The sequence below is a fragment of the Psittacula echo genome (genome assembly GCF_963264785.1).
Source record: "Psittacula echo genome assembly, chromosome: 7".
Taxonomy (NCBI): Eukaryota; Metazoa; Chordata; class Aves; order Psittaciformes; family Psittacidae; genus Psittacula; species Psittacula echo.
In genome coordinates, this window is record NC_137740.1 from 46357464 (window position 1) to 46373399 (window position 15936).

A 15936-nucleotide genomic window follows, 5' to 3' on the forward strand; every position below is an offset into this window, starting at 1 on the left:
GAATATGAGGTAGTGGCAGAATGAAGAACTAAGCGCCTCCCGATTTCGGATGAAGCTGCTCTGCAAGGATCCTGTGTTTTGTTCGCTGGTTCTCTGTTGCAACACTACTTGGTATGCAGTTCATACAGCTCACTGAGACACAGCACATGCTCCAGCAGTCACATGCAGGTGCTGCTGTGGGGCTGCTTGAGCCAGCAGCTGCTAGAAACTCCACCTCTGTTTTGGGTTATTTTTACTTGTGGAGAGGTTTGAATGTGACTGAAGGGGAATACAATTTACCCAGGTCTGTGTCTTACCAAGCACAATGTGCTGAAGCAGTGCAGGTGTGAGAATCTCTGTCCTTTCTTTTAGATGACTATAAGTTGTGTTTCACAGCAAAACCTGCACAGCAATAGGTGTTGGTAATATGTGCAGGAAGGAGCACTGAACATAGGGCCACTGTGTTTCCCAGCTGTGACACATGGAGCAGCAGCACCCGGGAGCTGCCCAGCCCTACCCCAGGCTGGTGGCACCATGGGTCTGTCTTGGCACATGTATTGGACCATACTGAATTTACAAATACAGGGTGGTGTGCATGGAGCTCTGTCTGCCTACAGGGAACCTGCTGACCAGCCCAGTGGTGAATGTAGCTTTGCCAGGTTTTCATCATCCAAACCCCCTGACTTGTCGGCCCCCTGCCCATCAGTCCTGGGCAGGAATTGCACCAGGAGCAGCAGTATGAGGTTACAAGATAAATGTCATTTCCTCAGAAGTCTCTGGTACATCACAAGATCTGTGCCTGCTCCTGCCTGGTTCCAGTGGAGCAGTGGGCATAGGATCAGAGGAGCAGATGTCTTCAGTTGCAGCCAGGGTACTCTAACTGCTGAGCTGGCAAGTGTCTACTGCCCATCCGAACCTGCCAGCTGCAGGATCAGCAGCAATATTGTAATTACACGTGAGTGCTGTCAGTGCTCCAATACCTGATCCACTTGTTGGAGAATCAGAAGCATAAATCTGAAAACAACTCTGCAGGGTTGCTGCTATGTTTGCAGTCCTTGGATGACTCCAGAGCAGGAGAGCTCACTCCTTCTCATTTGTAGGTTGTTATACCCTCAGCAACATGCATCTCTCTGAAGTGGAAGGGGAAATTCAGCATAAGCTGATGCTTCTTGTTGATGCAATCTGGATGGGCTGGAGGGAGGACAGCCAGTACCTGCCAGGAGCTTTGCCAAGATGAATGCCAGCACATCAAGCCCAGATTGCTGCCAACCCTCCAGCCTGCAGGGGAATACAGCAGGGCCTGCCGTGCTTTTCCCCTCACTGTGATTTACAAGAGATGATGGATGCTGGGCTTTGTTTGCAGCCTGAAAACTCAAATCCATTTTGCCTCTCTGTATGCAGCCTGAATTGCGCATAGGTCTCTGGAGAGGCTCCTGGGAGGTGACAACAGGGCTACCTGTGACTCCCATGGCTTCTGGTCCCCTGCCTTGTGCCTCTGTCACTGGAAAAATCAACATAGCTGCGTATTCCTGCAGGTCTCACAGGAAGTCCTACCTGCCCTTGCTAGGCATGGTGTGTTGCTTCTGCGTAAGAGGGGGGAGCGAGCACAGAAGGAACTACAAGGACTCACTTCACCTTTATGAAGAGCTTTTTGAGGATGCTGCTCCTGAGAAGGCAGCACCATACACACAGGAACATGCACGAGGGCAAAGCCCCTTGCCTGTGCATCCCTGTTTTTCTCTCAATTCCAGCAGTTTCTGCCCAACTTCGCAACAGCTGCTTGGTGGCAGCACCTCCTTGCAGACCCGATGGTTTCCTCGTATCCGACCCACCTCTGACACCCTCTGGAAAAAACAAACCTGAGTCATCTGTCGTTCTGAACATCTTACACCAAATTCTCTTTCTTCCCCCAGCTTCCAGCAGCAAAGCACACAGCAAAAAGTATTCTTTTTCCCAAGGTATTCCTGAGCCACTGTTCAGCTCCAGCAGAGTGAATGGTCTCAAAGCAAAAGCTCTATTAAAGTTATTTTCCTGCTGGTTTCTGCCATTCTCAGTTTTGGATTTTGAAGTAAGTTGGGAAGGGAGTGCGAAGGAGAGCGGGGTGGTTTGAACTAGATGATCTTAAGGTCCTTTCCAACCCTAACCATTCTATGAGTCTATGATGTTCCATAGAGGTTTGCATTTTACCACCAGCAGAAAGCTTGCTTTATGGCTAGATGATGAAAGCGCACAGGGGATTGTGTTTCCCCTTCTAATGCAAGATTCATGCCTGATCTGTCTCTCCTTACACAATGGAGTGCAAGCATGCCATTCCAGCAAGCCTCTCCAGGCACCAGGGAAGGAGCAGTGGGCTCTGCTGTAGCCTTTCAGGACAGCTTTATTTTACCTGCTTGCCCACAGGAGCTGTTGGCATACTTCATTAATAGCAGGGCTCTTGCACCATATCAGCTTTCATCTGGAAATGTAGTTTTCCTTTGAGAAATTGCTAATTCTTTTTCAGATGAGCAGACTGAAAATGAGTAATACACCCAGCGTTAAGGGAGAGATGAATTGCTGCACAGCAAAGGGCAACTGCTTCCTCTGTGCCACAGAGGTGATCACTGACCTTTACAAGTAAGCCAAAGGAAATGGGTTCTGTCCTCCTTGGCCCTTTCAGAGAAAACCAGAGCTGGAGGTAAACAAGGGGCCAGGGTGAAGCAGTGATACTGTGTTGACAGTGATTTGTGCAGCGTGTAAGAGCCAGCCCTGCTCTGAAAAATGAGACCCTGAATGAATAAATCATGGGCCCTCTCTTAGTAACTTGACAACTCAGTGCAGCCTTCCTGGTGGTGGGAGCTGGCTGGAGCCCTGCATGCAGGGAGGGACTCATATTGTCCGGAGGCTTTTAAGGGCCGGATCCAGCTGCCTCTAGTTTAGGAGCTTCTCTGTGGGAAGCCTTGCTGCGTAGTGCGAGACCATGGAGGGAAACGCGCACCTCCTGCAGGTCATCTGCAAGATGCGTTCCCAAATCAACAAGCTGGAGAGGGAAAACAGGGCCCTGAGGGGAGAGCTGCAGGTCTGTGAGCAGAGAGCTGTGCCACCGGAGAGAGAGGCAGCAGGAGGAGGTGGGAATGGCAACATGAGGAGCCTCACCGATGATGATGGGGAAGGACCAGGTGGCTCTCCAGCATTCCTGCATGGAAGCATCATGGCTGGTCCCGCTCCAGCACCAAAGGAGCAGAGAGGTACTGAAAAGCCAGGGCTGTCCATGGCACCCACATGTGCTGCCTGTGCAGTATGTCCCAGCCCAGCTGTTACATGTCTGCAGGGAATGGGAGACAGCCACCAGCTGTATGTCTAGTTAACTTGATGGAAGAGCCCAGGACTCGCTCAGTGCCCGTACTCAAAATCATTTTAACCGGGTGTTTCATTCTGTGATCTTTTTAGTGGGGTACCTGCATCTCCCAAGCCGAGCTTAGCGAAGTATTTTGCAGCTGCTCAAGCAGAGTTCAGCTAAATGAATTCAGTTTGTCTTTGTTAAGCAGAATTTGACTTATTGCTTTGAGTTTTCATGGGCATGGACTATCTTTCCTATGCCTGTCCCGTCTGTTCAGACAGAAAAGGACCAGCAGTTGTAATCATACTGTAACCCTTCTTGCCTTAACAAAAGACGATAAAAACTCTACAAATAGCAACAGACACTGATGGCATACATCATGCCAGATGTGCAATTTGTTTTGGCAGATAATGCAGTCAGTTTTGGCTGAAGGAGAGCCAATATACAGGAATACACTCTCTTCGCAGTTTTATCAGAGGGAAAAAATGGAAATATTCCTCAGTTGCAGAAGTCTGGTTGGGACTTGGGAGGATTTAATGAAGCAGGAATTGGAACAAAATGTTGTTTGGTGTGAGAAGTAGTTATCTAGAATTGGATGTGGTTATTGGCAGCGTCAGGCGGTTGCCTCCTTGTCTGGTGTCTGTCTTGTCCAGTGCAGTGGAAAAGCTGCTTCGCTAACAGAACTTCTTGGCATTAGTGTGGTGTGTGTTATGAGTTGCAGCTGCTGTTACAGTCCATGTGCTCCATAGGTCTGGAGGGTGACCTAGCCTGGGCCCTGAACCAGCCTCCTAGAGAGGTCCGGGCTGTGGAGAAAAGCTCCCACAAGTATTAGCAGAGACAAGTCCATGAAAATGAATGAGGTGAGAGGCTGAACGGTACAGCTAGATGCGTGCTGCAATCAAGTAATGCCCACTGACAAGCCCACTGAGCCCAGTGCTCAGGTTATTAACCCTGGGCCTCTTAAACTGGGGCTGCTGGTGGCTGTGGGTGTCTCAGCTTGGGAACAGTTGACTGGTCTTCCATCACACATGAAAGATGTACACAGTGCTTTCCAACCTCATGGCTTTTCCTCTCCAGCTGACTTTTAGGGGCAAGGGTGGGATCCAAAAGGGCAGCTTGGCCTTTTGTGCCTTTCAACCTCCCCACATACAAAAGCTTATTTGAGCCAAAACAGAGTGATTAAAAATACATTGAGGATATCTGAATTTTCATAGTTATTATTGTTCCTAGCTCTGCTTTTGTTTCTACTACTCAGGTACCACCATGACCGTGCGGCGCTACTCCACTGCGCCACCAGCGCCTGCTCCTGCCAGCGCAAGGTCTCACTGGGTCAGCAAGACACCTACAAGCAGTGGGCTCTCGAATGTGCCACCAGCCCCTCCTGCTGCAGCACAGCTCTCCCGGGGAGAGGAGAAAGGGCTTGAAAAGACAGCAGCAAATGGTCTCTCCTACAGTCATTCCAACAAAATGAAGCTGTGTCAGGAGCACATCTCTAAGTGCAGGTAGGTTCGGTTTGCCTGGGCTGATTGCAGATTCCACTTAATAACATATATGGATGTTGATTTGGGGTTTATTTCATTGTCAGTGAAATCTTTGTTCAAATGTATATGGGCATGGGGCAAACAGGAGATGTCTTTTGGGTAAGTTGTCCTACTTTTCCTTGCAAGGCATGAAGATTGCCAGGTTTAGCATTGTAAATTTACTATAGAAAGGAGAGGCTGAGGGGGGAGAGAAAGGGTTTGAAATCTCCTCTCCATTAAAGCCAGGAAGAGCTTTGCAGATTGATGTGTTGTTCTGACAAGCTAAGCTTGAAAAGGATTTTTAAACTTCGAACAAAAAGTGTGGACATATCAAGGAACTCTGAACTACGCTTTTGAAAGTGTGATTAATGTGGCTCATGGATTTAGATGTACCGTATCATATTTCCACTGTAATTGAAGCATTACAAGTTAATGCATTCAGCCTTGAGATATATATTCTCAGGACAGCTTCTAAATTAAGTGAAATGGCAGCTGGACAAGCTCTGAGTGTCTCTGCTCACTGATGAGAAGCTTTCCAGCACAGGGCAACAATGAAAGGTAGAAGCACTAATAATGAGACTGTGATACATGATAGACCCAGTTGCTTCTTGGTGCTGATAGACACACCCGCGGATCCACGTCGATTGCTGGTTTTAGTGCTGATCATGCTGTGCTCAGAATAAAAAGAATCCAACAGAAAGGTGTGTGTTTGAACAGGGAGAAGCCCATGGTTCTGCTTCCCCCATGTACGTCCCAGGGCAGAGCTCCAGTGGCCTCTCCTTGGGGCTGCATGGCTGTGGCAGGTTGTGCTGCCTGCGCTGACAGACCCATCCACGTGGTACATTATGTCAGCTTTTATTCTGTACCACTGTCACACAGCAATGTGTCCTCAGAGCAGATCAGTGCACAGCCCCTCGCACTCCCAGTTAGGAGCCCAGATCTTTGCCAAGAGGCTAGATGGGGCAATGAGGTCAAGTTTTCATAGTCACCTAGGTTTTCTTGTAAGGATGTTTGAGGGGGAGAAGTTTGACAGCTTTAAAACACCTAAACTGAGTCCCTGGCAGGGAACTCATATTGCTTTCAAAAGCACCATGACTCTGTAACTCTGGATTTCAGCATATGCTCCACTGGGCTCAGGGAAACTTGAGACTCCCAGTGCACATAAACGTTTCTGAGAGGTTTGCCCTGAAGCCAGCTCACTTGGAAAGCATGTGTCAGGAAACACAGGGTCAGCGTGCAGGAGCAGGGACAGCAATGGTAAATGCTGCTGCTTGCTCATTAGGGAAAAGGGCTTTCAAAATAACTACATAGATCTATTACAACTAATGCCTTGGGACCTACAGGTTTAAAAGCGCTGGTTACCCAGTGGCCACAGGAATGGTGCTGATTAATTTATCACTATCTTTAGAGCTGCCTTATTAGCTCTGAACAGCAGTGAGTGTGGTACCGTGACTCATGCTTACTCAGTGTTGGCTGCTCTAGGAGAAGTGGCTATGGAAAGAGCTTCTTACCTAACCCTCTCAGTAGACTGCGTGATACTCGGAAGCATGAAGCTTTGTGTTTCTTATATCAAAGAGAGTTCAATATATTTTCTGCTCACTAGAGTGAATGTTTCTATTACATACGCAAAGGTCAAACACAGACATCAATCTTAGTAAGCTTTTAACTAGTAGGATAATTTGTGGCAATGAGTTCAGCAAGGTAATTAAGCCTATTTTTATAGTAATGACATTTTTGCTTCTCAGCGTGTTGGTCCATATCAGTTTTTCGTATTCCTTGCTTATTGCAGCTTACTCACATTCAGCTCCAAAGCTATAATCCTGTATGTGATGCTGAATATTTTTGCTTTAAAATTAATTCTGTAGAAGTATCCTCTTGGATTTATTTAGAGTGGAGTTGCATCTAAGTAATAAAATAACAACACTGCTAACAAATCATCACTGATTTGCATGTTTGCCTCATTTTCATTCATGAAAAAGAATTATTTATACCATGCAATTAGCACTTCTTTGGTAAATTAAAAAAAAAAAAAAAAGAGAGTCTAAATATCTGAATACATTGGGTGGAATAAGAGAGGCTGAGAATAGTTTTCAGGGCTATTTCAGTAAAATTACAAAAGGTACAAGGCATCTTTGGTACAAACTACTGGGGTGTTCAGGCTTGATGGTTTCATCTTCCAGTGGAATAAGTCTAATTGGCAAGTGAGGAAGGGGTAAGGAAACCTCGGAGGTCCTCTGCCCTGCAGAACACCTCCCAGTAACCATCAATAGTTTCATGATTTTCCTTTCTCATGCTCCTCAAGGGCCTGTGTGAGCTGACAGCAGTCGTGGAGGGCAGTCACAATGAAAACCAAAGTTCTTCAAAACCCATCCCATTAACTTGCCGAACCAAGCAGTTTTGGGACACATAAAGGAGCATGCTTTCACAGCTGATGTAATTTACCATGCGGGCTCTCACTGCTTGAAAACCTTTTGCAGTATATAGGTACTAATGCATATAAACATCTTCAGTAACTTTATCATAGAATTTTATTGTAGAATATTGTAGAATCCAAGCTAGTTGATTCTATGATTCTATAAGGCCACTGAAGGACCTTCTGGGTCCATCTGGGTGCTTGTGCGCTCTGAGGGGTCTGTATGAGGGTAGCTTTGTACATGCTAGTTGAGCGCTGATGGAGAGATGTGAGGCTCAATGGTAAAAGGCAGATGCTTCCAGCAGGTGGACAGATAGGCAAACAACACTGTGCTTGGTCCCTTGGGAAGACCGTGTGAGCAACATGAAATCCTGCCTTCATGCAGCATGTAAGTGCTGAAAACATTTACCACCTTCTTGCTGTTGTGTTTGGTTTTTGTTTGTTTGGTATTTTTTCACTTTCTTTGCACATTTTATACATTTATAATATTCACAATGCTATCTCATTTTTCTGTAGGGGAAAAATCAAGGCCGTTAGTTTCCTCTTACCAATGGATATGTCATCATATGCTGAAAAGCAAGGTTTTCTCAAAAGCCCACAAAATCAGAGCACAAAACAGTTAACCACCATCACTGAAAAGGATATGTGAGCTGGTGAATTTCTAAAGGCCCATTGATTCTCGAGATAAATTGGCCTTAAATGATAGCTGTGTGTCGGGTTCCTCTCCTGCAAAATGCTTGGCAGGAAGCCTGCAGAGAATCACCCAGCTTGTGTTTCGGGTCACTGGCCTGATGTTTAGCATGGAAATGGAAGCCACAACAAAACCGTCTGGAAGCCCATACACCATGATGAAGCCACACGATAGTAAAGGCACCTCCACAAAGCTGCTTCACAACATGTATCGAGGATCCCTTACCTTAGGACTGCTGTAAATACCATGTTGAAGCTGGTTTTGATGTATTTGTCACAAAAAATGGAAAAAATGTCGCCACTTGTGTTTACTGATTCCCTTGCCAGAAAGGTATTTTGATGCAAATGACTAAATAAAAGCTATTAAAGAGCCTGTGAGGTTTTCTATCTACATAAAACTTCACGGTACTAATGCAACAAAGAAGGCATTTGAGAGTCAGTTAATGTTACTCTGAATTTCTGCAAAGCTTGGCAATGACTGCTTATGTCCATTCAGGTTTCACCTCTAAGGGAGTACAGAGAAGAGTAAGTACTGATCAGTACAAAAAGATGACTACAAATCTGTTTCTGGTGTGTTCATCCAGACAGACACTAAAGGCTCATGTTTGAACACTAAGTCAAAATATGGAGAACTGTGAATGTCAGAATTTTTCAGGAATGGCTTCTCTCAGTACAGCTTGGATCTAAAATCATTAGCAGGAATTCAGCAAATAGGTGCAAAGTAAATGCGAGAGAGGACTACAAACAGCTTGTAAAAAATGAGGATTTCTTGTTAGTTCTGTTCACATGAGTAAAAACGGTGTGCCACATGTTTATTTTTATTACTAATATTTATGGAACCAAAATACTGCACATTGCTATTTCTTAATGCACAGGCAGCATGGTGATTGAATATTGTACAGAGAATGCATGAACAATGGATGTTAGCACCAATAACTTGAAGGAAGACTTTCATCTCATTATCTACTCCAACTCTTGAACTTTCAAAAGTGAAAGCAGAGACCTGGTGGTAAAAAGTCCCTTCTGGATTTTCCATGATGTTGCATACTTGTATACAACTCTGTGATGTTTATTTCCTTTTGCAATTCACCATGTTTTGTATATTCAGGTACATTTTTAATATATTCTCACCAATGAAGTAATAATTCCAATTTCACTGATACTTTATTTGTGGATTTTTATGTTCAGCTTGGGTCTACACAGGGCTGCATTGTAATGTCAGAAGTAATGAATCAGACTGCTAGCAAAGGAGGTTACCATTTGTTCAGTAAAACTTACTGAACAGCTCATTTTAAAAGGCATTTACAAGAAGCAACTGTTTAAATGTTTTAAAGAGAGCTTCAGTGTCAGAAGCTAGACATTGGATGTGTGTTCAGTTAAGTACCTAAATCTAGTTGTGTTAAGTACCTAAATCCAGTTGATTTCATTTAGCAAAGTAACAATAAAAAGGGGGCTTTCTCCTAAATCTGTTGTCCCCACCCAGAACCACTTTGCTGTCCTGCAAGGGGCTAAAGAGGAAGCGCACTCGCACCAGAAACAACCGGCTGATGCACTGGTAAAGAAGATCTCTACTGGTGCTGCGAGGAAAAAGAGACAGGTCATAGTGGTAGGGGACTCTACTTTGAAAGGGACAGAAGCACTCATCTGTCGGCCTGACCCAGTCTTGAGGGAGCTGTGTTGCCTGCCTGGGGCATGGATCAGGGATGTTGCAGAGAGGCTGCCTGGTCTAGTGAGACCCACGGACTATTACCCACTTCTGGTGATCCATGTGGGTGCTAGTGATGTTGATAGCAGTAGCCTGGTGAACATAAAGAAGGACTACAGAGCCCTGGGAGAGGTGGTTAGGGGCTCTGGAGCTCAGATTGTCTTTTCATCAATTCTCCAGGATACAGGGGGAGACCTTAAAAAAGCTAGGAGGATTGGCCAGGTTAATAAATGGTTAAAAGGGTGGTGTCATAGGGGTTTGGGTGTCTTGAACATGGGGCCCAAGTTAGTAGGCCAGGTCTACTGGGGGCTGGTGGAGCTGATCTGGCAAAGAAGAGGAAGAGTGGTTTTGGTAGGAGGCTTGCCAGGCTCATCAAGGAAGCTTTAAACTAGATGTGTTGGGGGAGGGGGGCATCGTTCCATCCCAACACACCCAGTCAGTTGCCAGCACCTACAATAAATGCTTGGAGCGATGCAGAGATATTCCAGCTGCTCCAGCCAATGAGCCGGCTTCATTTGGAGCTCAGCTCAGATGCCTCTATACAAACGCCCGTAGCATGGGAAACAAACAAGAGGAATTAGGGATGTGTGCACGTCTACGGGGGTATGATATAGTAGACATCACAGAAACATGGTGGGATGGCTCCTATGACTGGAGTGTTGGAATGGAAGGTTACAGGCTCTTTAGAAAAGACAGGCCTGGCAGGCGGGGAGGGGGAGTTGCTATTTATGTTAGGGATAGGCTGGAGAGTATGGAACTCTGTCTGGGGACAGGTGAGCAGTCAACAGAGAGTTTGTGGGTCAAGGTTAAAGGGAGAGCAGCAATGGGAGATATAACTGTGGGGATCTGTTACAGACCGCCTGATCAAGAGGAATCTGTGGATGAAGCACACAGATAGGAACAGCCTCACGCTCACAGGCCCTTGTTCTCATGGGAGACTTCAACCACCCTGACATCTGTTGGAGTGAAGGTACGGCCCAGCACAAGCAATCCAGGAGGTTCCTCAATTGTGTGGAAGACAACTTCCTTCTGCAAGTAATAGAGGAGCCGACAAGGAGAGGTGCCGTGCTTGACCTCGTGCTCACCAACAGGGAAGGGCTGGCTGGAAATGTGACACTCCAGGGCAGCCTTGGTTGTAGCGATCATGAGATGGTCGAGTTCGGGTTCCTCAGGACAGTGAGAAGAGCGTGCAGCAAGCTCACTGCCCTGACCTTCAAGAGAGCAGACTTTGGCCTCTTCAGGAGCCTGCTTAGTAAGGTTCCATGGGATATAGCCCTAGAGGGCAGGGGGGCCCAAGACTCTTGGTTGTTATTCAAGGATCACCTGCTCCAAGCTCAGGAGTGTTGCATCCCAACTAGAAGGAAGTGCAGCAGGAGGGCCAGGAGACCTCCTTGGATGGATAAGGAGCTGCTCAGGAAAATTCAAAAGAAAAAAGAGGCATATAGAAGATGGAAGCAGGGACAGGCGGCCTGGGAAGAATACAGGGATGTTGTCCAGGAAGCCAGGGACCAGGTGAGGAAAGCTAAGGCCCAGTTAGAATTGAACTTGGCTAGGGATGTTAAGGATAACAGGAAGGGATTCTATAGGTACGTAGCGAGTAAAAGACAGACTAGGGACAACGTAGGCCCCCTCCGGAAGCTATCGGGAGAACTGGCTACCCGGGATTTGGAGAAGGCTGAGGTTCTTAATGACTTCTTTGCCTCGGTCTTCACTGGCAAAGGCTCTGACCACACCACCCAAGTCTTGGAAGGTGGACACAGGGACTGTAAGAATGAAGACCCTAGGCCCACTGTAGGAGAGGATCTGGTTCGAGACCATCTTAAAAACCTGAACGTGCACAAGACAGACTAGGGACAACGTAGGCCCCCTCCGGAAGCTATCGGGAGAACTGGCTACCCGGGATTTGGAGAAGGCTGAGGTTCTTAATGACTTCTTTGCCTCGGTCTTCACTGGCAAAGGCTCTGACCACACCACCCAAGTCTTGGAAGGTGGACACAGGGACTGTAAGAATGAAGACCCTAGGCCCACTGTAGGAGAGGATCTGGTTCGAGACCATCTTAAAAACCTGAACGTGCACAAGTCCATGGGACCTGACGAAATCCATCCGCGGGTCCTGAAGGAGCTGGTGAATGAAGTTGCTAAGCCACTGGCCATCATATTTGAAAAATCATGGCAGTCAGGTGAAGTTCCCTATGACTGGAAGAAGGGAAATATAACCCCCATTTTCAAGAAGGGGAAAATGGATGACCCAGGGAATTACGGACCAGTCAGCTTCATCTCTGTGCCTGGCAAAATCTTGGAGCAGATTCTCCTGGAAGAAATGCTAAGGCACATGAAAAACAAGGAGGTGGTTGGTGACAGTCAGCATGGCTTCACTAAGGGGAAATCCTGCCTGACCAATTTGGTGGCCTTCTATGATGGGGCTACAAAACTGATGGACAGGGGCAGAGCAGTTGACGTCATCTACCAGGACTTGTGCAAAGCCTTCGACACTGTCCCACACGACATCCTTGTCTCTAAATTGGAGAGACATCAATTTGATGGGTGGACCACTCAGTGGATAAAGAACTGGCTGGATGGCTGCACGCAAAGAGTTGTGGTCAATGGCTCGATGTCCGGCTGGAGACCAGTAACGAGTAGTTCGGGGGATCAGTACTGGGACTGGTCTTGTTCAACATCTTTGTTGGTGACATGGACAGTGGGATTGAGTGCGCCCTCAGCAAGTTTGCCGATGACACCAAGCTGTGTGGTTCGGTTGATACGCTGGAGGGAAGGGATGCCATCCAGAGGGACCTCGACACGCTTGTGAGGTGGGCTGATGCCAACCTGATGAAGTTTAACCATGCCAAGTGCAAGGTCCTACACCTGGGTCGGAGCAATCCCAGGCACAGCTACAGGTTGGGCAGAGAAGAGATTCAGAGCAGCCCTGCGGAGAAGGACTTGGGGGTGTTGGTCAATGAGAAAATGAACATGAGCCGGCTTCTTCAGTGTGCGCTCGCAGCCCAGAAAGCCAACCGTATCCTGGGCTGCATCAAGAGGAGCGTGACCAGCAGGTCGAAGGAGGTGATCCTGCCCCTCTACTCTGCTCTCGGGAGACCTCACTTGGAGTATTGTGTGCAGTTCTGGTGTCCTCAACATAAAAAGGACATGGAACTGTTGGAACAAGTCCAGAGGAGGGCCACGAGGGTGATCAGGGGACTGGAGCACCTCCCGTATGAAGACAGGCTGAGAAAGTTGGGGCTGTTCAGCCTGGAGAAGAGAAGGCTGCGTGGAGACCTCAGAGCAGTCTTCCAGTATCTGAAGGGGGCCTACAAGGATGCTGGGGATGGACTATTCATCAGGGACTGTAGTGACAGGACAAGGGGTAACGGGTTCAAACTTAAACAGGGGAAGTTTAGATTGGATATAAGGAAGAAATTCTTTACTGTGAGGGTGGTGAGGCACTGGAATGGGTTGCCCAGGGAGGTTGTGAATGCTCCATCCTTGGCGGTGTTCAAGGCCAGGTTGGATGAGGCCTTGGGTGACATGGTTTAGTGTGAAGTGTCCCTGCCCATGGCAGGGGGGTTGGAACTAGATGATCTTAAGGTCCTTTCCAACCCTAATTATTCTATGATTCTATGATTCTAAATGTCTTTGAAAATCTGGCCCCTACACCTTTAAAGTACCTGTTTTCTTGAATATTCATGTTTAAACAACAAATATAACAGGATTTGGGAATCCATATGCTTTAGACAGCTTTCACAAGTCTCAATTTTTAAGTTTTCTAAGCATCAGTTCCATGAAGCAGCAGTGGGAATTCTCTTCTTCCACCCTTTTTGAATCAGTTCAGTGTAGATAGATCACTGACAGTAAGACTGCATATTGGTAAGCTTATGACAATGTCAGTTGTAGTGGGCTGCTGATTCTGGTGTCACACAAATACATATAACTTTGTGTATGATCAAGAAATTAAGCTCACTGGACATGCATTAGAGGTATAATGGTCTTGAACTTTTGTATACTTATAGGGAAAAAGAACAGAAAAAGTGGAAGGTAAAAGAGGGAAAGGAATCAAAGTAGTCATAGACAAATGGCAGTCAGCATATTAATGGAAAGATTTATTGTTTAATGATTTTTTTGCAGTCTTTAGCAGTGCCCACAGATTTAAGAAGACAAGATGATGCACAGACACATTAATTTTTAAAAGCAGTTGTGCAGATTTGACCTAGCTCTGCACCTCCAGAAGAACCAGTTTGTAGCAGAGGTCACAGAGAAACCACTGAGCATATCAGTTTTACCACAGTGCAGCATGAAGTCACTTACCATGGAGCACTTAATGCCTATTAAAACATTCCAATATAAAACATTCATAGATTGTTCAGTGCAGAAAGGACAGGTATAAGCAAAGCATATGTTAAAATTTGGACAGAGAGATGCAGGGAATAATTAAGCCATGGCCTTTTGCTTCTTCCCAAGAGGATCCATACAAGTTCAGAGGAGCTCTGCACTTCTACCTAAAACCACACTGGAATATATCTATATTAAGCATGGAATATATACTAGACCCTAATCATTGATGGCCAGTCTTGTTGAACAATTCCCGGTTGGAAATTCTTCCTTTCAGAGGGGTGGTCAGCGGTATTCAGCCATGCAGGTATGGGACTGCAAGAGTAGCTGAGACAGCAAGAAGTTCCCTCCTGCATTAGCAGTGGCCATTGAGAGATGTGCACTCCTTTGTCACACTTGCGCTTGAGCCTAAGTGGCTTTATATCTCTGTAGCAGATGCCAATAAAGATGGATTCTACCACTCCCATTGTTAAATGATGTGTTCTCTGTTCCATCAGCACAGCTACTCAAGGGTAGTGAAACATGTCTTTAGGTTGGAGACAAAGAAGTTTTGTTAGAGTTGATTCTCAAATCAGTGTGACAGTGATGCTTTAACTATTAGTTCACATTTACATCATAGTAAGTGAGAGAGAAATTGGGTATTCTCTTTCTTTAGGAAAGTCTTTTTAAACCTATGGTCATAATGCAGAAGTGCAAAGCCATGAGCACTGGACCAGTGTGGAGGAGTTACTAAGAATGGTGGTAAAATTCAGATGCTGTGTATCTTAAGGGTAGCACACAGTCAAATATCTGAAATCTTGATACTCAACTTTAATAATCTTGAGATGCATCTTCAGCCTACAGTAGACCTCACCCTTGCCAAAACAATGAACAGTGCCTAGATAGAAAAATCCTTATAAATAAATAAATAGATAAATCCTGCCATTTGTAAAACTGCACTCTCCCAGAATGGTGCTGCTCAGCTGTACCATGGAAAGTGCTAATGTTAAAGGATGTATCCATGTCACCATCTCAGCCAGAGTCAGGAGTACCCTCCTGAGGGAATTTGCTGGTCAAACTCACTCACTGTGCTTTGTTTCGTGTTGTAGAGTGGTCTCAAAGCAGTCGAATGGATTTCTTACTGTTGAAACTAAGTCAGAGGATGTGCTTATAAGGTGCTCCAAAAGCTAACGGTTATTTAGTGCATGGGAGCACACTAGCAAGCCCTCTGAAATACCTATAGTGTGGTTAACAGCACTGTTGTTTGTTTGACACGTCCTCCTCTGCTGGTCTGAACTACTTGCTCACGTAGACAGAGCTATAGAGCACCCAGACAGGGGAGCTACAGTCTCACAGATTAAAAAATAAAATCTAACCAGGTGAAATTTCATCTTCTTGTACTATAGAGAGGAGAAAATGCCTTTCATCAGTCTTACCTCTCTGCTTGGTGTTTAAGGAGCTTCACTCTTGCTGCAGACACAGAGGTGGAAATGTGATGCTCCAGACTGTAACAGAGGAGCAATATTATCATCTTCTCCAGTGAGTTCTTGCTCGAAGTTCAAATGGTGTGCATCCTTAGACAATGAATCCACGTCCAAAGTGGGTATTGTTATATGTGGCACATCTTCTGTCCAAACCACCCTGTACAAGCACATTCCACCTACTCCAAGCTCCATTTATTTAGGAGTGAGAGCACAACTTATGTGTGCCAAAATTGCTCACAACCTTTATATCCATTGTATTTTTGCTCCTGTGTCTTAAATCCCTGACAGCTGAACTTCAGTTTTTCTCAGGCGTAACCTAAGGATGTATCAGCATGGAATAAATTCAGCTGAGGAGCTGAGGAGCAAGGTAAGCGATGTTGATCTTTCATGCTGTTATTTTCAATGACACTGATGACATTAATTCTAGCACTGACACGTTTCCTCTCTAGACCTGAAACTTCAGTTTTGTTTAGCTGAGAAATTACCTTGCAACTTATTTGAAGGTCTCAAGTATTTCATAGGCC

The 15936-nt window shown here is 46.0% G+C and overlaps 1 protein-coding gene across 1 annotated transcript; it reads left to right on the forward strand.

Moving 5' to 3' along the window:
• Window positions 1-2935: 2935 nt before the first annotated feature.
• CCDC195 (coiled-coil domain containing 195) lies at window positions 2936-7877 on the forward strand (the record flags this gene model as incomplete). The annotated part of the gene is made up of 3 exons (XM_080624027.1): window positions 2936-3203; window positions 4551-4797; window positions 7745-7877. 3 exons carry the CDS (start codon window positions 2936-2938, stop codon window positions 7875-7877), a joined length of 648 nt encoding a protein of 215 aa, XP_080480153.1.
• Window positions 7878-15936: the final 8059 nt, after the last annotated feature.